This window comes from Mastomys coucha, unplaced genomic scaffold (genome assembly GCF_008632895.1).
Source record: "Mastomys coucha isolate ucsf_1 unplaced genomic scaffold, UCSF_Mcou_1 pScaffold1, whole genome shotgun sequence".
NCBI lineage: Eukaryota > Metazoa > Chordata > Mammalia > Rodentia > Muridae > Mastomys > Mastomys coucha.
Genome location: NW_022196891.1, coordinates 31198594 through 31222723, shown reverse-complemented (window position 1 = coordinate 31222723; position 24130 = coordinate 31198594). Strand labels below are relative to the sequence as shown.

General features: G+C 40.6%; 1 protein-coding gene across 6 annotated transcripts in view; it reads right to left on the bottom strand.

Moving 5' to 3' along the window:
* Kdm5b (lysine demethylase 5B) overlaps window positions 1–24130 on the bottom strand; it is a 78136-nt gene that overhangs the window by 31455 nt on the left and 22551 nt on the right. For all 6 annotated transcript variants that reach the window (XM_031383343.1, XM_031383332.1, XM_031383319.1 and 3 more), the window contains 8 exons: window positions 16499–16576; window positions 13862–13984; window positions 12970–13140; window positions 8747–8881; window positions 6767–6863; window positions 5410–5513; window positions 2839–2997; window positions 1280–1399 (listed from right to left, as the gene is read on the bottom strand). In XM_031383343.1, the coding sequence (XP_031239203.1) occupies window positions 1280–1399; window positions 2839–2997; window positions 5410–5513; window positions 6767–6863; window positions 8747–8881; window positions 12970–13071 (717 nt within the window). In that variant the 5' untranslated portion in view covers window positions 13072–13140; window positions 13862–13984; window positions 16499–16576. The remainder of the gene's footprint in view (window positions 1–1279; window positions 1400–2838; window positions 2998–5409; window positions 5514–6766; window positions 6864–8746; window positions 8882–12969; window positions 13141–13861; window positions 13985–16498; window positions 16577–24130) is intronic.

Here is a 24130-nt window from a genome sequence, read left to right as displayed (position 1 = left end):
GGCTTACAACCATCTGTAATGGGATCTGATTCCCTCTTCTGGGGTATCTGAAAACAGCTACAGTGTACTTACATATAATAAATAAATCTTAAAAAAAAAAAACACACACACACACACAAAAAAAAAAAAAAAAAAAAAAAAGAAAGAAAAAAGAAAACAAGAGGCAGGAGGTCACTCCAAGTTTGAGACAGCCTAGTCTATATACATATTGATTTCCAGGCCACCTAGGGCTATTCATCAAACAAAACAAAACATAAAAATATTTCAAGTGAAATATGCATTAAAAAAGCTGATATCCATGGCATAAAGGAATATGTATTTCTTGAATTCCCTAGGGATCAAAACTCTCATCGAACCTCAGTAATCTCATGTATGAGAGCTGTTCGCTATGGCACACATGAGAAAAATCACATCTTAAATATCTAGAATTATGCTGAGAACCATTTATTTTGAATTATTTGATAGAATATTGATACTGCTTATGTTTTTAAACAAACAAGTAACAATAGAATCTTTGTTTGTTTTTCAAGACAGGGTTTCTCTGTGTAGCCCTGGCTGTCCTAGAACTCACTCTGTAGACCAGGTTGGCCTCAAACTGAGAAATCCGCCTGCCTCTGCCTTCCAAGTGCTGGGATTAAAGGCGTGCACCACCACCACTGCCCAGCCTAACAACAGAATCTTACTGTAAAATTTACAATCTAATGATTAGTCAACAGACTATAACAAACGTGTCCTCAAGATACAGCACACACTACATTACTTGGTGCATAGCAATCTCTCCACCAATTTTGTGATATTGTCTTAAAGTTGCAACTGCTGGACTACAAGAACTGTAGAACTTTCCTATTGGTGTATGCTGTCATTAAAATGGAGCTTTTCATTGTCCAGTAATGGAGTTGCAGAGAAACTGTCTACACCGTCCATGTTAACTCTTTTTCCTCACTAGCTACCTCATTTAAAACAAAAAACAAGCAAGCAAATAAAAGGTGTAATTAGTCCAGGTATGGTAGTGCCCCTTAAGTTGTATATAGACTGGCTTGGTTTACAGAGTGAATTCCAGGCTGCCTGGACCTACGTAAATGATGTCTGATCTCAAAAGTAACAAAAAATAAGCCTTAAATCACAGATGACCAGATGCCTTGAGTCCAACCCCTAGGAAAGAACCAACTTGTACTCGCTGTCTTTGATTTCTACATCTTCAGTTTTGCCTAAGCACCCACAACACACATATAAGCAAATAGTAACAAAAAATGATTACGGTCTAAGTCAATCTACATACATGGACTGGCATGTTGAAGTAATCAGATTTGAATGCATCTGCCATTTCCCCAAACGTACGAAGTGTATAGTCCCTTGCTGCTTGTTCAAAGCCAAACGCTTCTTGCGGCTTACTGCACTCCTGCACGGGGAGAGGAAGAGCTGTTTTCCAGGTGGCACTTTAAAGTGACAAACCTCATCAATAGTCACAAAAGCAAAATTTTATTTTTAAGATTTTTAAAATTTTTTTCATCCTGGTAGGTCAAATGAGAAAAATCAAATGTCTGAAGAATGAGATTATTCCAGTGGTACGAATAAAATACATTTTAACAAATACAATTTTTTAACCTTCATTTATTTTCATGATCAAATGTCTTCAGTACTGAAAACAAGGGGAATAATGTTCAAGAGTTTAAACTATAAAATCAACTTGAAATCTATTCAAAATAAAAATAGAAGGAAATCATATAGCTCACAGAAAGGAAGCATTTAATAATAACCAAATAATGCTATCAAAAGGAAAAACCAAAACACGAAGAGGTTACAGACGAATTATAAAACTCTCTGACATAATGGACAAATAGGTTTGCATATCCAAACCATTTAACAAGGTCATCTCCTATATAGGTGTTATGTACTTAAACATTTAAATGCTAATATTAACTAACACCATGGAACCTTTCCGGCTCCCATGTCTAATAACATGTCCTTGTACGGTCATCTCATGTTACACTATAGCTATACAGAAAACCTAAAAACCCTTCTTAGTATTATAACCCAATTTGAATATTCCAAAGACTGAGCACTTCCTTACATAGGAAACAGCAAATTTTGCTACACTATATTAATATAGCACTATATACACCACACTGAAAATACTTAGGATAAAAAAGTAAATTTCTAAAATGTCTAATTGTCCAATTTTCATGTAAAACAGAAAAAAAAAATGTCTGGAGCCAGGAAGATAACTCAATAAAGTACCTGCCACAGAAGCATTGAGGCCTGAGTTTGATCTAAGAACTCAAAGTGGGGCCGCTAGTGCTTCATGGGCAGGGGTAATAGAGATAGGGAGAGACCCGAAGCACCTTGGCCAGTCAGCTGTCCCCAAATGAATGTGCATCAGGATCAGAGACCCTCTCACAGATGAACTCATATACACATGCACAGTGACAGATTCAAAGATCCCTCAACCCAATACATACAGACATACAGACACACACACATGGAGCAAGAAAAGGAAAACAATATCCGCATGAATACACACTAAGACGTTAACAATGGTTACTATGTCTTGTGAAATCATCCAAGTTTTGAGGTGCTCATAAATTCCTCCAAAGAGCATACACTTTTAAAATGACTGCTGATGTCTAAAGGAATGTAATTATCTAAAGGACATGTATACAGTGAGGACAGTTGATGACTAGAGGAATGTAATTATACTGAGGAACTGGGGAGGGCTCCTGCCCACTCACTGCCAAGCCTTGCTTTGTTCCTGGACTTGACTATGATCAATGAATCTAAAGCCCACAGGCAAGGCAAATGCTCCCAAAGTAGCTCCCCCTCTCAGTCATTAATCCTTACTTGAGCCAAACACTTAGGACACCTCCAGTCTCCCTTGGGAACGTCATGGAGAGGGGGAACCAGGCAGAAGGTGTGGTAACTGTCGTCACAGCCGTCACACAGGAGAAGCCGGTCCTCATCATTGCCGCTGCCACATAAGAGGCACACATACAGGTCCACCTACAGTGATGAAGACAGACAGAGCAACCATGAAGAGTGTGAACTGTTACTTGCTCTTGTGAGTCTTTCTTCACTTTGTTTTCTCTTGTTCTGACAGGGTCTGCAGGTGAGCAGGCAGCCTCTTAATCGCTTACTTGGGTATGATCTCTAACTTCTGATCCTGACTCCAGCTTTAAGTACTGGGATCAAAGGCAGCTAGCAGCACACAGGTTTTCACAGTGCTAGGAAAGCTAGGCAAATGTCATGCATGAACCACCCCACATAAAAACATGAATGAAAATATATATATATGTATATATATATATTATATGTATATACAAATATAATTTTTTAAATGTACACATTTTTGTGTTTGTGTTTCCATGGCAAAATGTAAAGGTCAGAAGTCTCTCCTTTTACAAGAATTCCAGAGATTGAAGTCTGACCATCAAGTTTGGCATTAAGTGTCTTTACCTAATAATAATCCATCTCTGCAGCCCATACATAGTTTAAAGGAAAAAAAAAATACCGGGGCTAGAGAGATAGCTCAGTGGTTAAGAGCACTGGCTGCTCTTCCAGAGGTCCTGAGTTCAATTCCCAGCAACCACATGGTGGCTCACAACCATCTGTAATGGGATCTGATGACCTCTTCTGATGTGTCTGAAGATAGCTACAGTGTACTCATATAAATAAAATAAATCATCATCATCATCATCATCATCATCATCATCATCATGGCTGGAGAGAGGGGATGGCTCAGAGGTTAAGAGTGCTGGCTGCTCTTCCAGAGGTCCTGAGTTCAACCACATGGTGGTTCACAACTAAATACAATGAGATCTAGTGCCCTCTTCTAGTGTGCAGGCATACATGCAAGCAGGCAGAACACTGTATATATAATAAATAAATCATAAAAAGATAATCCTCATAACAATAAATTATTAGCCAAACAATTACTACATTAAGCAAATATTCTGGAGGCAGGTGTAGTGGCAGATGCTAGGAAACTATGGTGGAGATCTACAACTTTAATGCTAAATAAAGATTCAGAAGAACCTCACCACAGAAAAGTAAATCAAACAACAAAACAAATCAGGCAGTGGTGGCACACGCCTTTAATGCCAGCACTTGGGAGACAGAGGCAGGAGGATTTTTGAGTTCGAGGCCAACCTGGTCTACAGAGTGAGTTCCAGGACAGCCAGGACTATACAGAGAAACCCTGACTCGAAAAACCAAAAAAGAAAGAAAGAAAAAAAGGAAAACAAAGCAACAGAGGCAAATGCATTTCTGAGTTTGAGGTCAGCCTGGTCTACAGAGAGAAATCCAGTACAGCCAGGGCTACACAGAGAAACTGTCTCAAAAACAAACCAACAGAAAAACAAAATCCTACCACTTTGGACTCAATTCTAGAGTTGAGCTTAGCACCCTCAGCTAGTAGTGGTACAAACTTGAAATCCCAGTACTTGGAAGGCAGAGGCAAAAAGTGGGATCATGAGTTCAAGGCCCAGGTCAGCTACATGAACCTGTTTCTTCCTTATACAACCCCAGAGAGAGAGTGAAGAAATAAAGCATAGTTATTAATTATGTATGGGATGAATTGTCATGCACACACACATATCCAATCAGGAGGAGACAGGGAGTGCCCTCAGGAGAAACCAACCCTGCCAATACCTTGAGTTTATATTCTGTAGAACTGTAAAAGACTTATTTATGCTATGGAGTCGGTGACCCTATCTTATGGTGGTTCCCCAACTCCTCCATCTGATATACAACCTGCTAACAGGAAGCTGAGATGTCAACTAACAGCAAGTCTCACCAGTTAAATCTGTTCCAAATGAGTTCAATCCTCCAGTGCTCACTCCTGTTCCTTCTCTCCCTGGCTACTTAAAGAGGTGCAAACTGTCAGTTTGAGTTTTATCTACCCTTCAGCTCATCCACAGATGGGCTAGGAACATCTCATAACTATTCAGTACAAACTGAATGAACCACGGGGAAAGTCATTGATGATGCCTACTAGAATCAGGTACCTCCTTACTTCTAAATTGACTAAACAGCCGTTAAAATAGCTTTCCTTTGTTGATACTAAGTAATGTACATAAGCAAATGCTTATAGGTAATGGTGTTATCAGTGGTGTTATGAGGAAGACAGGGGGTGGTACAGCGGTGTGTAAGGAAAAGGAATACGCTAGGGATTCAACCACCAAGGACTTGTTTAAAAATAGAAAACAAAACAACAGCAAAAAAAAACTCTGCTCATTTTCCAGAGCTGCACAGGTAGATCACAGCGGAGTGCTTGCCTAGTATGTGCAAGAGGAAGAAAAAGAGGAAGGATGGACAGCTCAGGAGGCTGGGACTAGAATAGGGACATGTCCTGTTAGGGTAATTAAGGGAGGAAAACAAGAACATGGAGAGCCAGGACAGGCAGTGTCAACTCACAGCAGTGGCGGTTTTCTTAGCCCGGCTCTTGGGCTTGTCCTTCTCACTTTCACAGTCTTTCTTCTCAGTTGGTTCTTGCTTGATTATACTTTTCATTTCTTTCTCTGAAGGAAGCAATCCAAAGTTAGTTCTTTCTGTATGCACTCTGCTTATCTCTGCTTCCTGTCTCACCTCATCCTCTTCCTCCCCTCCAAACAACTAAACACATACGCAATTCCACGTTTATTTTTCATTTTATTAACACTTAGCATTACTAGATACAAGAGCTCAATACCAATTGATAAAATACAGAATAACTCTATTAAATTTTAGGATGTGAGTACGATTATAAATAATGTAAGTCTTTTAAAGCAGGAGCTAAAGTCTTCTTTAATTAAGAAGACATGTCAGCCGGGCAGTGGTGGAGCACACCTCTAATCCCAGCACTTGGGAGGCAGAGGCAGGTGGATTTCTGAGTTCTTGGCCAGCCTGGTCTACAGAGTGAGCTCCAGGACAGCCAGGGCTCCAGTGGCATATACATTTAATCCCAACACTGGGGTGGGGTGGGAGTGAGGCCTGTGAGTTCCAGAACAGTAAAAGCTACATACTGAAAAATATATATCTCAAAGAAAAATGGAAAAAAAAAAAAAAACAAGACATGTTATGTTTCTGTTGCTAATGACAGGGATACCACCACCTCACTAGCTGAATCTCTACCACATTATACACTGTCTCTCGCTTATCTAAAAGGATCCCCTGGTTCATGTGACTCATTCATAACAAAACTACCTCAAAGAACATGATCCTCAAAGAAGTTAAGAATTTTCTCTGTAGTCTTAGAACTAGTTAGTGGTTGAGCCAGGAATGAGACAACGGTTCACTCCCCACTACACCACACTGCCCTTGCACTAACACATGAAGACCTACCTCATTTACTACTGCATTAGCAGATACCTCTGTGCTCATAGTATATGTAGTACTTACTTTCTACCTCTTGCCAGGCATGTTGGCACATGCCAATACTGTCAACACTTGGGAGACAACAAGAATACACAGTAAGAAAAGAAAAGAAGAGAGAATGGATAGAGAAAAACAGGGACAATGGCAACACACGCAAGGGTTATCAGTTTCTGCCTGGTCTGAAATAAAAAGGAGCCTATATACTTTTCAAATCACCTTCGAGGTGGATCTATTAAACTAAATTTTAAAGAAGCAGCTAGTTGCAACTGTATTGCATTTTTCATTTTTGTCCTACAACCTGTTAATAGCAAGAATAAAGACAATATATTAATATTTCTCAAACCCTACCAAGTGACCAAGAAATAACAATTGCTATCATCATTTACTTTTTCTTTCTCATTAATGTAAAATTCCTTACCATTTTCCCATTTTGGAGTTGCACAACCCATTCGGCGTCTCAGATTATGAGTCCTGGCTTCTGTTGCTTCTTCTGGCTCAATTTTAATATTCATAGCCTAAAAAAATTGTCATAGTCATGAATATTCTCAGATTCTTTCTGTTATTACTTAGTAATTCAAAAGACACTTTGTTCTTTTCTTAGGAGATCACATTTTAAAAATTACAAACTAAAAGAGTATTCTCCAATAACATAAGTTTAAGGGAAAAAATAGAGAATCTGGATCAATTTATAAGCTGTACTGCCACACAAAATGGACATAACAAGTTTTCTCGAGAAACTTTGCTTTAATTATTACTAAACTCAAAACATCACATTTTCATTAATTCTAAAATCTAAAATTTTGCCAAACTCTTCAAAGGTCTATCAGTACTTGTGGAAATCTGGCTTCCACAATCTTCAATAACTTTTTTCTTTAAAAGACAGGGTGTCTTGGGCTAGCTTGGACCTTGCTATGTTGACCATGCTGGCCTCAAACTCAGATCTGCTTGCCTCTGCTTCCTGGGTGCTAGGATTAAAGGCCTGTACCACCACACCAGGCTTTTCTTGTTGTTTCTAAATAAAATCAAAAGATATTATTTTTATTTCTGCGTCTGTGGCAGGGTTTCTATATGCCCATGGATGAGTAGGTCCCCTCACTGATCAGAAAAGGGCATCAGCTTCCCTGGAGCTGGAGATACAGCATTGTGAGCTGCCAAATGACGTGCTAGGAATCAAACTCACATCCTCTGTAAGACAACTACTCACCTCTCCAGCTTCATTATTATTTTAATTACTGTTATTATAAATTGTACCTCTGGGGCTGAAGAAGTGAAGTATTGGATTCTCTTCCAGAGAACCTGGGTTTGATTCCCAGCAAGCACGTGTCTGCTAACAATTATCTTTAACTGTAGTCCCAGGGAATCTTACACTCTCTCCTGGGATCCATGGGGACTATATACTCATATGGCACACAGACATTCAATTCAATCAAAATACATAAAAATAATAATTTTAAATTTCAAGAGTAAGTTATATATCTAACAACACAAAACTGTAAAACACTTTCATTCTCACTGAGGACAAATGAGACAAGCTCAACCCTCTGGCTCCTTAGAATGATATTTATTGATAAAACCACTTTGTGGTCTCTAACATTGAAGTGTTATTAGTAGGACTATTTATGAATTTACCCATGTGTTCACAGACATAACTATTTTGTCTGTGGCCATTACATTTGGTATCATCAATGCAAACCTCAGGCATCCACAGCACTAGGGAACATCTTCCACTTATAAAGGTCCAGAATAAGTCACACACTGTGGGACACACCTGTGTTCCTAGCAACTGGAAGGCTGAGGAAAGAGGATCATAGGAAATTCAACGCTACCTTGGGCTATACAGTGAGTGTAAACAAAGTCAAAACAATATGCTCAAAAAAATAAATATTAGGTTTTAGATTAATGAGTTTTAAACATGTCTATGGATTTTAAATAATCAATGATTACTTTTTTATTGAAAAATATGGAATCTCTAAATTCTACATTAGGTAAAAACCATTTGTCAAAGATCAAGCAACTCATCTTGGTAGCCTTTCAACACTCACAGTACATACATTCCTGATTCCATACTTATTCTGTCTGCCTGAATAGGAGCACAAGAATGACAATACTTTTTCTGGTTTTGACTGGTAACAACTAAGCATCTTTCAGGCAACCCAGAAGCAGCTCTTCCATTCCTTCTTTCCCTTTTGTAGACAACCATTCAGTGTGATGTATTCCCTTATGAGATTACCAAGGCTCAAAACTACAAAGCACTTACATTCAAGAGAAAGTCAGGGATGAAGAGCCATTAGCACTAAACTCAAGAAGTTCTCAGACAGCCAGGGCTATACAGAGAAACCCTGTCTCGAGAAAAAAAAAAAAAAAAAAGAAGTTCTCGGCAATCTAATCGAATTCTCACCTCTGCTCTCATGCGCTTTGCTCGGCGGGCCGGGGGACAGGTTTCTGCGGGCTGCACAGACTGCCTCTGGGGAATGTCATGGGGTTTGTACTCCTTGTCCTTTGTGTCTGAGGCCAGGTTAGGCTTCTGAAGACACTAAAAAGAAAACAGTTGTACCAATGAATTTTCTTTCCCTTATGATTATTTATATAGTTAACATTTTTTTTTTAAATCTAAAGAATGGGAGGTGGAGAGATGGCTCAGCGGTTAAGAGCACTAGCTGCTCTTCCAGAGGTCCTGAGTTCAAATCCCAGCAACCACATGGTGGCTCAAAACCATCTGCAATGGGATCTGATGTCCTCTCCTGGTGTATCTGAAGACAACTACAGTGCTCATAAAGTACATAAGATAAATAAATCTTAAAATAAATCTAAAGAACAATAAAATCAAATCTAAAAATAGCAATCATGAACACAGCTTATCTAATCTTTTTCGTACCTTGAATTTTTTTAAATAGTTTCCTTTTGCTTTCTTCTCTTTTTAAAATTTGATCCTAAACTGTCAGAAAGATGATTTTTAATTTATATTTATTCAAGTACCTATCTCCTCAGGTTTTAAAAAGCCATGGCAGGCCAGGAATGGTAGTGCATGTTTCTAATCCAAGCACTCAGGAAGCTGACCCTGGGCTATAAGGTAAGAAATTATCTCAAACATAAAAAGCAAAATGAATTACTTCATGAATATACAATCCTGTCGATTCTGATATGACTAGTAGTAAATACTACAATAAAAAATATCCTGACTTGTGCTAGAGAGATGGCTCAGCAGTTAAGAGCACTGACAGCTCTTCCGAAGGTCCTGAGTTCAAATCCCAGCAACCACATAGTGGATCACAACAATCTGTACAGCTACAGTGTACTCATATACATAAAATAAATAAATTTAAAAAAAATCCTGACTTGAGAAAATAGGTCCTCTGACTATGTGACAAAGAGTAATAAGTACTCCACCTGACTTGAGAAAGTAGGTCCTCTGACTATGACACAGAGTAATAAGTACTCCACAGAAAATTAGTTCTTTGCAGGGCATAGTGATGCACATCTTTAATCCCAGCAGTTGAGAGGCAGAGACAAGTGGCCAACCAAGTCTAGAAAGTTCCAGGAGTGCCAGGCCAGCCAACCTTCATAGAGACTGTTGCAAAACTGGAAAATTATTTATCTAGTGGTAGACATAAAAATGTCCCCATAGGTTCTGATGTTTGTAATACTTGGTCCCCCACTGACAGCACTGTTTTGGGAGGTTTCATGGCCTTTAGTAGTTGGGGCCTCGCTGGAGAAAATGCTGATACTTTTTATACACTCTATGAACTTTGTATAACAAAAAATATAGGAATTTATTTGTGCTTAAAATTATATGGGACTAGGCAAATAGGAATGACCTAATTCACAAATTTAGTGTCTATTTCCATTGGTCTTACTGGTTCTAACATCTATATTCATTACTCTGTAAGACCTTTAGACACACTGGGCAGACACCAATCTTAGCAACATTTTAGAATATATAAAGAAATCTATCTTTTGTTCCAAACAATAATTCAAAACTCAAACCTAATACACTGGTTATTACTTACTAATATGGACTTTAACTTCTTCTTGCAAAGAGATCATCACACCTCATGTGGGATAATCGCCTCATCCCACAGAGACCGCTGTCCTCCTTCAGGACATTCAGAAAGCATGGTGATGCAAGAGTAAGCCTGTGTTCCATTATGCCAGTACACAGTTCAGACAGTCTCTTGTAGCTCAGCTTGGCCTTGAGTTCACTGTGTAACCAACAATAACCCTGGATCTGCCTGCCTCTGCCTTTTGTGTCCCTGGTATTATAGAAGTATATCACCATAACCAGTCTGTGAAGTGCTAGAGGTTAAATCCAGGGCCCTGTGCACAGCAGGCAGGCACTCTACCAACAGAGCTACATCCTCAGCCCCTTTTAAAACTTTCTACAAGGAAAATGTACCAGTGCTTAGAACATAGTAAGTCTCATATAGTAAGTCTCAACATAATAATTCCTACCCTTTATTTGCTTGAGAATGGACCTTACTATATAAGCCTGGGCTTTATAAAACTTCCAGTGTTCTAGGATTAAACATAGTAGCTACCAAGTGGTTTTTTGTTTGTTTCTTCATTTGTTTTAAAACTATACTGGCTCTGTAGGCAACTGATTTAAGTTTTTAAAAGGCTATAACTCATAAATTAGGAAAGATCTTTGCTTTCCTTACTATAATCTCTATAGATAGAAGAATTCAAAAAGAGAAGTTTTATAAAGGCAACTAAATGCTTATAGGGTGTAACTATAAAACAGAGACCAAAGTCTAGTATGTGGTCCACAATTATAATCCAACACTTAGGAGGCTGAGGCAGAAGAATCACATGTTCAAGGGCAGCCCAGGATACACACTATGATGGCTAATAAAGTCACTTTGACAGGATTTAGAATCACCTAAGGAGACAAGCTACATACTAACCCATAAGGACTTGTCTAGATTAATTAAGGTGGAAAGAGCTACAATAATTGTGGGTACAACATTCCACAAACTGCGATACCACAACGCATAGAGAAAGAGCAAAATAAGCAGGAGTGTTTAGTTCTCTCTGCCTCCTGCCTGCAGACACAAGAGCGCCTCTTCATCACGCTTCTGATACCATGCTTCCCTGCCATAATGGACTATAAACTCACAATAACTCATACAGCAAAACACTGTCACAAATGAGTTACGTCATCCATGGCTTACTAAACATTACATACATTTTTATAGAGGGGGAGAGGTATGTGGGTGTGGGCCTATTGGCAAAGTACTTGACTAATGTACAAAAGCCCCGGGTCTTTTGTATGAACTGAGCATGGTGCTGGTGCAGGCTGTGATCCCATCACAAGGGAAGGAGAAGCAAAATGAGTAGAATTTCGAGGTCATCAGGATATACAACAAGTTGAGGCCAGTCTGTGCTACATAAGACCCTGTCCAAACATACAAAGCCAAGAGTGGTAGGCACACACCTACACTCATCACGTAGGAGACAGAGACAGGCATCACTTGTGTGTTCATGGCCATCCTATCTTTGGTTTTACGAGACAGGGTTTCTCTGGCTGTCTAGGAACTCACTCTGTAGACCAGGCTGGCCTTGAACTCAGAAATCTGCCCGTCTCTGCCTCCCAAGTGCTGGGATTAAAGGCATGTGCCACCACTGACCAGCTATGGCCAGCCTATCTTAAATGACAAATTACAGGGCAGCCAGGGCCACACAAACATTCCAATTTGGAAGACTGGGTGATACAGACAGTGGTAGAGCCTGGCATAAGGGAGAGCTTCAGTTTGATAACCAGTATGCAAATAAAAAAGGTGTTCAAGAAGGAATCAAAAGAAAACAAAAAAACGCTATGATCTAGGATTTAGCATTATATAGTGTTGCCAGTTTATAGTATTTGGGTACAATTTTAATGGTTTTTTTGACCTGAGAAACTGTATTGTCAATCTTCCCACAGCACAGAAATGTAGTATTTAGAGTATCTCAAAGGATGCAAATGGATTAAGACACTTTCTACCAGTGCCTTGAAAAATATGGGCTAACTTTTAGAGCATTTGCCTGAAACCAAAGAAGCTTGCAGACAGGAACTGGGAGAGCAAGGTACTTCCCTTTATTAAATATCCTATCTGACAACTTCCTTGGAAATCTCAGTAGACAAATGTTAGGCCACTTAATTCCCAGATTACACTTTCATGTGCCAACCAAGGAGGGATGCTTTAAATAAAGTATTCATTCTATAGTGAAGTAAATACAGATTTTAGCTGTATTTGACAGTAAAAAGATATTTCCTTTATAATCTTATTCATTCTAATACCAAACCTTTAAATACAGTTGCTCCCCAAACCAAAGGCCTAAGAGATTTTTCCTCAAAAAATAATCATTTAACAATGTTTTCTAGAGCCGGGCGGTGGTGGCGCACGCCTTTAATCCCAGCACTTGGGAGGCAGAGGCAGGCGGATTTCTGAGTTCAAGGCCAGCCTGGTCTACAAAGTGAGTGCCAGGACAGCCAAGTCTACATAGAGAAACCCTGTCTCAAAAAAAAAAAAACAAAAAAAAAAAAACAATGTTTTCTAAACTTAAGACTGTCTCATTCATCACAAAGACAATGTACCAATAAATTACCAGCTAAATAAAATAGGAGAAAGCAGCTCCAATACTTACCCTCAGACTGTCTCCAGATAGGAACAAATTGTATGGATTGAGTATTCGCTCATAATGTCCCCTGATATGTGAGCCCACGGCTTTGCCAGGAGCAAAACCCATCTTGGTGGCAATTTTGGTCCATTTTCTATCCTTGCAAACAACTGCAAACCCACCTTCTTCTGCAACTAACTGTTAACAGCAAAAAATAAATAAAAATTAGAAAGAAGAAATTTACCGCTAATTCCCTCACACTTAGGTAAGATTCTAAAATCAAAACAAACAAAACTCCCAGTTATACTTTTGTTATAGTTGCTTTGTTTTTTGTTTTTTATTTCCCAGGCCAAAAGAAAGAAAATAAACAAAACACACGGAGATAAAACAAACTACCAGGTGAAAGTAAAAAGAGCAGCTCTTCTTACATTGAGGTTGGTCCAGATTCATGCTGCTCTCAAAGCCCCTTTCGCTCCCCAAAGAAGACAAACTAACAATGACATCTGAATTAAAAGCACAGGCCCCCATATTTGGTCTTACCTTGTTACCCTTAAAAAAAAAAAACAACTATTTTAAAAAAAAGGCAGCAAGTATGTCATCATGTCTGGGAAAATGATGTGGAACCCAGGACTGAACTGTGGCTCAGCTGTCCAGCCTAAGTCTTTTCAACTCCTGAGGCTTTAGGTTCTTCCTTATTTAAACTAAAATGGGAAGGACCCTTTGCAGTGTTGAAACATTTAAATGAAAGATAAACTATAACAAATCTTCTATAAAGCAAAGCTTACAAACTACTAGGTAAAGCTCTGATACTCAGTAAGCTTAATAACAACAAAAAACCTCATTTGACCTATTTCAAACAAGCAGCTTTTTTCTAAGGTTGTTAAAAAAAAGAGTTAGAAGACAGCTGCCCCGCACTTGCCTTATTTAGCTGGAACAAGTCTAAGATCTTCCTCTCCACGTGTGGAATCTTCAGAGTGCTTCCTTGGAGCTCCCAATACTTTGCAATCTGGTCCAGGAAATTCAATTTTACACGTGTTTGGGCCTAAATGGCAAAGAAATGCATTTTAATCTCACCTAGTGTTTACCCTGTGGCTGTGAACAGGTCATTGGGGGTTGGGGGCTCACACAGCTAGCATGGCACAGCACCGCACTCGACGCAGTCTTGCTTTAAGACCCATGTTACTTTTTCACTCTTAAGACTAAGAACAAAATTAACTTCTACTTTATATATATATATATATATATATATATATATATATACACTTTATATATGTATATATAAACACACACATATATACATATATACACACATATATATGTTATGTATATGTGTATATGTGTGTGTGTGTGTATTCCTCTTATAACACACACATAAAGGGGGCAATTTGAAAGTTTCATCCATATTCAATTCCCAATGGCAATCCCAATGGCTGTTATTTTTTTCCCCAAGATAGGGAGGGACTCACTACCTGCCCCAGTTGGCCCAGAATTCACTACAATGATCCAGCTTCTCTATACATCCTCCTGCTTCTTCATGCTAGGATTAAAGCTGGCACCACATCTGGATAATACCTACTACCTTGACATTCAACTGCAAATTTGAAAATAGGTTAAAATGCTTAAGGGACAGAAATGAGGGGCTCAAGGGGCTAAAGAGATGGCTCAGCAGTTAAGAGTACTAATTGCTCTTCCAGAGGTCCTGAGTTCAATTCCCAGCAACCACATGGTGGCTCACAACCACCTGCAACAGATTCCAATGCCCTCTTCTGGTGTGTCTGAAGAGAGCAATGGTAGTGTACTCATATACAAAAAATAAATAAATGAATCTTTAAAAAAGAAAAAAGAAATGGAGCCCCACCGGCAGAGGTGCTTCCTTCCATATAAAAGCCTGGGATTTCATCAGCAGCACACATTAAACCAGAGGTGATACTTCTTACTTGTAATCCCAGCACTTACAGACTGAAGGCAGGAGGATGGCCTCAGTTTAGAAGCTGGACTAGGCTATACACTATAGAGGAAATTTCATGCCAGCCTAGGCTATACACTATACAGCAAATTTCATGCCAGCCTAGGCTATACACTATACAGGAAATTTCATGCCAGCCTAGGCTACATGTCTCAAGAAATAAATAAATAAAATAAAAATAAAAAAGGAATTTGTAAAACACTGACATATACTGTTATCAAAAACCTAGTATTTTCTAGCTTTTACTAATTTTATATTTATTTTATGTGTATGAATGTTATGTTTGCATGTATATATGTATACAACATGCATGCCAAATGACTGAAGGACACAGAAAGCATCCAGATTCTCTGAAACTGAACCAGAGTCCTCTGCAAGAACATGAAATGCTCCTGACAGTTAAACCATTTCTCTAACCCTTCTACCCTGTACTTTAAAACTGTACGAGAGCCGGGCGGTGTTGGCACACGCCTTTAATCCCAGCACTCGGGAGGCAGAGGTAGGCTGATTTCTGAGTTTGAGGCCAGCCTGGTCTACAGAGTGAGTTCCAGGACAGCCAGGGCTATACAGAGAAACCTTGTCTCGGAAAAAAAAAAAAAAAAACTTCCGTACGCTAGAGAGATTGATTGCTTGGTGGTTAAAGAGCACTGGCTGCTCTTCCAGAGGACCCAAGTTCGATTCCCAGCAACCACATGGCAGCTCACACCTGTCAGTAACTCAATAACTACTTCAGCTTCAGGTTTTTCAATATATATGCAGGGAAAACACCAAAGCATATAAAGTAAAAAGAAATAAGTCGTTTAAAAAAAACACTTTCTACAGCATAGAAAACGTTAAAATAAAAGAGTAAAAACTTTATGTGCACTATGAAGTGTGATGAGGCCATACTTCTTTGGGGGAAGTATGTTATTAAATCAAGTCTGGATTAAGAGAAATGGCTGCTCACAACCATTTGTAACTCAGTCCCAGGGACTGTGATGCCCTCTTCTGACCTCCAAGGGCACTAGGCATGCATATGGTGCAGATATACATGCAGGTAAAACATCCATAGACAGAAATAAAATTTTTGAAAATTAAAAATTAAATGTAAGGTTTTTTGTTTTTGTTTTTTGGTTTTTCGAGACAGGGTTTCTCTGCGTAGCCCTAGCTGTCCTGGAACTCACTCAGTATATACCAGGCTGGCTTCAAACTCAGAAATCCACCTGCCTCTGCCTCCCAAGTGCTAGAATTAAAGGTGTGTACCACCACTGCCCAGTCTAAATGTAAGTTTTAAAGTGTAAGAGAAAATTAGGGATATAAAACCTTTCCTACCTACTACATTCTTCTCAAAAGTTAATTTCAAAACTTAAAACTCCATTGATTATAATCTAAAGATACAATAACTCATATGTATTACTTAGCAGACAAAAGGGGACTGACATAAGTCAATATCTTTAATGAAATTTGGTTTGCTACAGTGGCCTGCCTGAATGCCAGCTTTTTGTGCCATGATTATCAATTATTGGCCATGTTCTCATTTCACTAAGACTGTAACATCAGTTGCAGACTCATCTTCAAAGGGTACTCCTCTGGATCACAAACAGAACATACCTCCAGTTCATTTAGCCTCTGGATACGTGGGGTAAAATGAAGTTTATCGACATCACAAGCAAATGGTGGCTGCCAATCCTAGGGGAAAGCAAAAGGTATTAGATATAATTACTTAACATTTGAAATTATTAAAAAATTTACCATTCAAACAAAATGTAAGAGTGGTGCAGTTTTCCAACCTGTTTTCCACCAGAAAATTACAAGTATGTAAAACCCGCATCCCCAGATATTGGTACATCTGGCATAAACTCTTCCCTCTATCCTGACCTATAGTGAAAAAGTTGCCAACTTAAAATGATTTTGATGTATCTCTACAAAACAGTATAATGTCAAATGTTATCTATAGAATCTTTACATATTTGACCAAGTCTTTTAAATAGACGAAGAGTATAATCCCAGCAATCTGGAGGCAGAGGCAAAGAGACTGTCACAAGTTCATAGCAACCTGGGTTACAATTCTCCACGGAAAGAAGGCTGGGGAGGTGCCTTAGGCATGAGGAGCTGAGTCAGATCCCTAGAAAAAAAGACAAGCATGTGTCTATCTATATAAGGACAGCTGGGCCAGCAGAGGAAGGTGGAACTTAATGGCCAACTAGTGTACTTGATTAGCTTCACAATCAATAAGAGACCATCTTAAAACTAAGGTAGCAATGGCTCAGTGGGTAAAAGTGCTTACCACCTTTAAGTCTGCAAACTTGAGTTTGGTCTTCATATACCATGTGGTTGGTAGGAGGAGAGGATGACTTCCACACATGAATGGTGGCTTGCATGCAACCACACCCGCATATAAATACTAAATAGATGTTTTAATAGGTAGAGAATAATGGAAGGTACCTGGGGCTGACATCTGGCCTGGGGCTGCACACTTATCTACACAGGCACAAGGACCCACAAATATACCTGTGTACATGCACATACAAACTTTGAAGTAAGAATGTAGTTCATTTGGTAGCAACCCACAAACCAGGTGTGACAGCACACTCCTGAATTCTCTGCACTTAGGGGGCGAAGGCAAAAGAAAATCAAAAGTTCAAAGTCATTCTCAGCAAGTGGTAAGTTCGAGTCCTGGGCTATAAAGATATTCTTGTAGAAAAGAAAAAAAGAGAAGAGAAAATGTTTTTATGAGGATCAATTCTTCAGTAGAAGGAGAGTCAACACTTAAACCAATCCCTAACTCTATTCTTTTGTTTTGTTTTGTTTTCTGAGACAGGGTTTTTCTGTGTAGCCTTGGCTGTCCTGGAACTCACTCTGTAGACCAGTCTGGCCTCGAACTCAGAAATCCGCCTGCCTCTGCCTCCCAAGTGCTAGCATGCGCCACCACCACCCGGCTCTCCACCACCACCTGGCTCTCCACCACCTGGCTCTAACTCTATTCTTAATGTCTGTTCTTTACAAAATCCTATTATCCTGAAGGAGCTGCTAAATGAGGGAATAACAGGTAAGAAAACTGCTCAGTCTTTAGCAATGTCAAAAATAAAAAGGGAGGGTGTGGCTCAGTGGTAGAATGCTTGCTTAATGTGGGAAAGATGCTGAGTGTATGTATCCCCATTAAAAGCAAATTATGTATAAATTGTTCCCTAAATATGAAAGAAACTGGAAGACAACTTTAATAGCTAAAATAAGGGTACAATTCAAAAAACAATTGTTGTTTTGCTGACTTCGGTTTGGAATAATGAAAGAGATCTAGACAATGACTATGCATGAGTAGTCTTCAGCACTAATGCTCAACATGCATGCACTTGGTAGTTACACCGACTTTTATATTGTGTACTTTAACTTGGCAAATAAAGACAAATGGTATAAGATAGACTTTTATTGACAGGGAAAGAAAGACAGGTAATTTTTCTTCCTTATCTGATTTAAATACAAACCAAAATACTTAAATAATAGATTATGAGAATGTTAATTCAAGGGGATACACAGCCTTTACTCTAATTTCATACTCAGAAGTGTATTCAAGCTGGGGGATATAACTCAGATGGTAAAATGCTTGCTCCTGTCTAGCTTATTTTCCTGATGCTTCAATAAAATACTCTTGGGCTAGAGAGGTGACTCAGCACCTAGGAATACTTGCAGGGTAATAATAAGGATTAAGGTATAGATCCCAGCACCCAGAACAAACTGAAGTTCTGTAGACCTGCAAATCCAACTTCTGAGAAGTCTGCACGTGCAGAAGGCACTCGCACCCCCATCCCACCCCACTCCACTCACCCACCCACAATTTAGGAGTATAGTCCCTAAGTAAAAGCAGCAGGAGCTTGAAGCAGCTGGTCACCACATCCAGTCCGCAGAGAGAAATCAATGCAGCCCACTGCTCAGTTCACTTTCTCACTGTACACAGTCCAAAATTTACCTCACAGAATGGTCCTGCCCACAATTAAGATGGGTTTTTCCACAATTAATGTAAGATAACCCACCTCCATGCATGCCTAGAGTCCTATCACACAGGTGATTTCAGTTTGACAATTAATACTAACCATCCAACACACACACACACACACACAGACACACACACACACACACACATGCGTGTACAGACGTGGGTTTGATCTCCACCATGACATAAAAACTGGTCTGGAGCAGCTGGAAAGTAGTACCCTGCAAAGTGCTTACTGTGCAAAGTGCTGACTGTGCAAGTGTGAGGAGCTGAGTTCAGACACCCAGAACCCACATAAAATCTGGACACACAAACCTAAAGGACAGGCATGGTATGTACTCACTGATAACTGGATATTAGCCATAAAGTACAGAATGCCCATGATATACCCCACAGATGCAAAGAAGTTAAACAATAAGGAAGGCCCAAGTAAGGATGCTTGAATCTCACTTAGAAGGGGGAATAAAATAGCCTTAGGAGACAGAGGGAAGAACGGAACTGGGTGGGAAAGGGGATGGGGATGGGGAATGGAGGGACGGTTGGGGGAGTTCAGGATCAGGTGTAAGGAGAGAGGACCAGAGGGCCAGAGGGCCAAGATAGTTGATAAGTGGCTGGGGTAAGGAGAGAATCTCTAGGATGCTGCAGAGACCTGGGATAGGGGAAAGCTATTAGGGTGACTCTAGCTGAGACTCCTAGCAGTGGGAGATATGGATCCTGAAGTGGCCACCTCCTGTAGGAGGACTCCCAGTGGATAAGGACACCAACTCACCCACAAAACCTTCAACCCAAAATCTGTCCTGCCTACAAGAAATGCAGGGACAAAGACGGAGCAGAAACTGAGAATGGCCAACCTATGGCTGGTAACAACTTGAGACCCATCCCATGGGCAAGCACCAATCCCTGACACTATTAATGATACCCTGTTTGCAGAGAGGAGGCTAGGATAACTGTCCTCTGAGAGAGGTTCCACCCACCAGCTGACTGAAAGACATGCAGAGACCCACAGCCAACCATTGGGGAAAAGTTGGAAAAGACTGAGGGACCTGAAAGGGATAGGAACTGCATAGGAAGACCAGAGTCAACTAATCTGGACCCTTGAAGTCCAGCCAAAAGCTGGGGGTGCTTGGGGAATCCCCTAAAAGGGAGACCAATCAAAGAGCGTACATGGGCTGGACTACAGATGTGCAGCTTGGAGGTCCCCCAACAACTGGAATAGAGGCTGTTTCTAAATCTGTTGTCTGTGGATCCCGTTCCCCTAATTGAGCTGCCTTGTGTCCTCTGCCTCCTGAGACTCTTCCTGAAGTCTTGATGTGCCAGGGTGGGGTGATACACAGGAGTCTCTCTCCCTCAGAGGAGAAGGGGAAATGGGGGAGGGATTGTGTGAGGGAGGACTGGGAGGAGGGGGCATCGATCAGAATGTAAAGTGATAATAATAATAATAAAAAAAAAACCCTACAGGTGAGCACAGTTACCTACAATTGTAACCCCTGTGATGAGAGGCAGAAACCATCTCAGTGCAAGCTTGTCTCCAGACAAGCCTGCACCAGCCAGCACACAGCACACACAAGTCCACCATATACTGCATAACAATAAAACAGGTGTGATGACACCTGCAATCCCAGCACTTGGTAAGTACAAAGAGGATCAGAAGTTGAAGGCCATCTTCAGCTAAGGCCAGTCTAGGGTGAGACCCTGCCAACACCACACATTATCCCATGTCCAGGTGTGCCAGCATGACAGTAACACAAGTGCTCACTCAGTAGGTTGCAGTAAGAAGGCACAAGTTCTAAACCAGCCTGAACCACAGAGCAAGATTTTGTCTGAGAAGGGGGGAAAAAACAGAAAATACTCCATAGAATCAAAGAGATTAAAGTTTATGTTTAGATCAATATCTGAAGATACCGATGTGTTAAATTATAAGGAACAACATGTCATAGGAAAAAAAAATCACAGAAGACTTGTTCAGAGCTTTGCTCTCTTGTACTTTACAAGAAATAGCTTTACAAAAGCTATTGGTTTTCAGAAAGGAACTAGGGCTGGGCTGGGTGCAGTGGTACAGCACTCGCCTGGCTTGCCTGAGGTTCCAGATTCAAGTCCAGTTATGTGAGGAGGGGAACCTATGGAGGGAGGGTGGGCAGGCGGGAGTGAGGGAGGAAGGGAGGGAGGGAAGAGAAGGAACTGGTCACAGTTAAAGGTTAAATTCAAAACAAAAGATAATGTATCAGAAAAGCTAAGACAATTGTAGGCAATCGCTCTCTCCTTCCACCATGTACGTCCTCCTGAGTGTGGATCTCCAGTCATCGAGCTTGGCAGCTGAGTCTGAAACTTTTACACACTAACAACTACAGCCAATAGACAGGTCACTCCAGACTGGCCTCCTTACATGCTTTCATATCCTAAAGCAAAGACCTAAGGCTGTCATGTTCCTGCGGGTATGGCACGACACTCTGTGGACAATCAGGACAGGGCAAGACCAGCCTCTGCTTCAGGAAATGCTGAGCGGGCAGGGCGGAGACTATGTTCTCAAAGCATAGAAAAGTCTTTTATGAGGCCCAGACATGGCTCACTGGGTAAGACCATTTGTCACACAAGCCTTGAATACCTGAGTTCCTGGGTACCACAAAGGGAAAAGTACTGACTCTCTGAAGTTAACCTCTGACCTCCACAGCACTACAGGAGTACACACCTGCAATGCACGGGAACGAACACACACACACACACACACTAAATAATTTTTAAAAATTAAGTTTCATAAGCATAAATTGTGTGCTTAGTTTGCAGATTCAAATAAAATATATTCTAAAAATGACACATCAAAAGGAAAACATTAAGTTGCCAAGAGAATCAGAAGAGGGATAAAAAATAGTTTAAGACCACTTTTCATTATTACAAATCATTTTCAAACCTTTCCTTTTGTAGCCACAGACAGACACACGGGGGCGGAGGGAGGGAGGGAGGGAGGGAGGGAGAAAGCAAAGTGGTGTGTCAATGCCAAAGGCAACAAGGCCCTAGCCTGGTAGCACAAACCTTAATTCCCAGCATGCAGGAGGATGAGGCAGGTAGACCTTTGAGTTCAAGGCAATGCTGGTCTACATGGACAGCCAGGGCTACCCAGAGAGACCTTATCTCAGAAAAAAAAATTAAATAAAATAACTTCTTTGGATACTCACTATCATAAAGAACTAAATCATCCTTGGCAAAGTCTGGCCTCTGGTGTGGTTGTTTTAAATGAGAAAGTGGAAAAATTGTAAGTCACAGGTTGGCAAATATATCAGCTTGTAGAAATGCCCATGACACAGCCTAGTAAGCTGAGTTCCAGCCCTAGCACCACGGTAGAGGGAAGGAATGAAGTGTGGAGGAGAATGCTCAGTGGTTAAAAGCACGTGCTACTCTTGCAGAATATGTGAGTTCAATTCCCAGCACCCACACGGCAGCTCACAACCATCTGTAACTCCAGTTCCAGGAAATCTGACTGCCTCTTCTAGCTTCTGTCAGCGCCACACGTTTGTTTCGTAAAAAGCCGTTTGTTTCATAAAAAGCCGGGGAGTGGTGGCGCACACCTTTAATTCTAGCACTTGGGAGGCAGAGGCAGGCTTATTTCTGAGGCCAGCCTAGTCTACAGAGTGAATTTCAGGACAGCCAGGGCTACACAGAAAAACAACAACAAAAAAACCTGACTCCAAAAGTTGTCCTCTTAACTTAGAACAGTAATAAATAAAAATATACTTCAAAGCCAGGCAGTGGTGGTGCACGCCTTTAATCCCAGCACTTGGGAGGCAGAGGCAGGTGGATTTCTGAGTTCGAGGCCAGCCTGATCTACAGAGTGATGAGTTCCAGGACAGCCAGGGCTATACAGAGAAACCCTGTCTCGAAAAACCAAAAAAAAAAAAAAAAAAAAAAAAAAAAAAAAAAAAGAAAGAGAACTAAGACATATTTGGTAAAGCCTAGGTAATCTAACCAAAAAGGTGTAATTTTTATCCCCTACCAATAATGTGGATCATAAATCACTCTTACACAGAATAACAGAAATCCCATTGCCAGGATGAGTAATAGGAGTTTATTTATAGTAAGCCTGGTATAGTATGGCTCAATCCCATGCCAGTATTTGGGAGGCTGAGGCTGGAGGATATCTTGTGAGTTTGAGCCCAGGCTAGACTGTACATGAGTACTAGGCCTGGCAGGGATACAAAACATGACCCTTTCTTAAACAGAGTTAAATAAGGGCTAGAGAGATGGCTCAGCAGTTAAAAGCACTGACTGTTCTTTCAGAGGTCCTGAGTTCAATTTCAACCACATGGTGGCTCACAACCATGTGTAAAGGGATCTGATGCCCTCTTCTGGTGTGTCTGAAGGCAGCTGCAGTGTACATTAAATAAATAATATTTTTAAAAAGTGAAATAAAACAATTTATAGACTACAAAGGATAGTTCTATATAAATTTCCTGCTGGGATTTTCATCTCCTTTGCTTTTAAGTTTGTCTGGTTGGTTGGTTGGTTGGTTGGTTGATTTTTTTGAGACAGGTTTCCCTGTATAGCCCTGGGTTCCTGGAACTCACTCTGTAGAGCACACTGACCCAGTGTCAAAAGTCCATTCTTGAGGAGCCCGCCTCACAGCCTCCTGCGGCAGACCTAGGGTTCTCCTGGTTCCTTTCTTTAGCTCATCTCCATCCTTTCTACCTCCTTCCTGCCAGACCCACAGAGGCAGTCTCTAGGACCCACAGAGGCAATGCCAGATGGGGACACTGGCTCAACTCAGAGAAGCTTCGGGCAGTGGACAGTAACACTGAGCCCCACACAGCTGGACGGCCTGGAGTGACAGGGTTTGGAGTACTTATCTAAGTCCAAAAAGGAATGTCTAAATCAAACCCCTCCTCACCAGACATCTATAAAGGAAGAAGAGGTGGAAAGATTCTAAGAGCCAGACGCAGAGGATGAATCCAAGGAACAGCGCCTTCCAAACACCAAGGGCTGCTACACAGGCTCACAGGCTGGCAGCGCACACTAGACCTGCACCACAGCAAACAGACAAATTCCAGCATGAGATGGGAAAGTGGGACAAAAAAAAGCTGACCCCTAACCCAAGAAGCTCTTTGCAATTGATACCTGCTTGGAGAGGGAGAGCCCATTCTCTGCAGTTAGTGTGGCTGAACAACTGACATAATGCCAAGGCAAACCTGATACCAAGGTTTGGTGGGTATTTGGGGACTAGGTTTTGGGTTTAATTTGGGTTTTGTTGTTGTCTTACTTGGGATTTT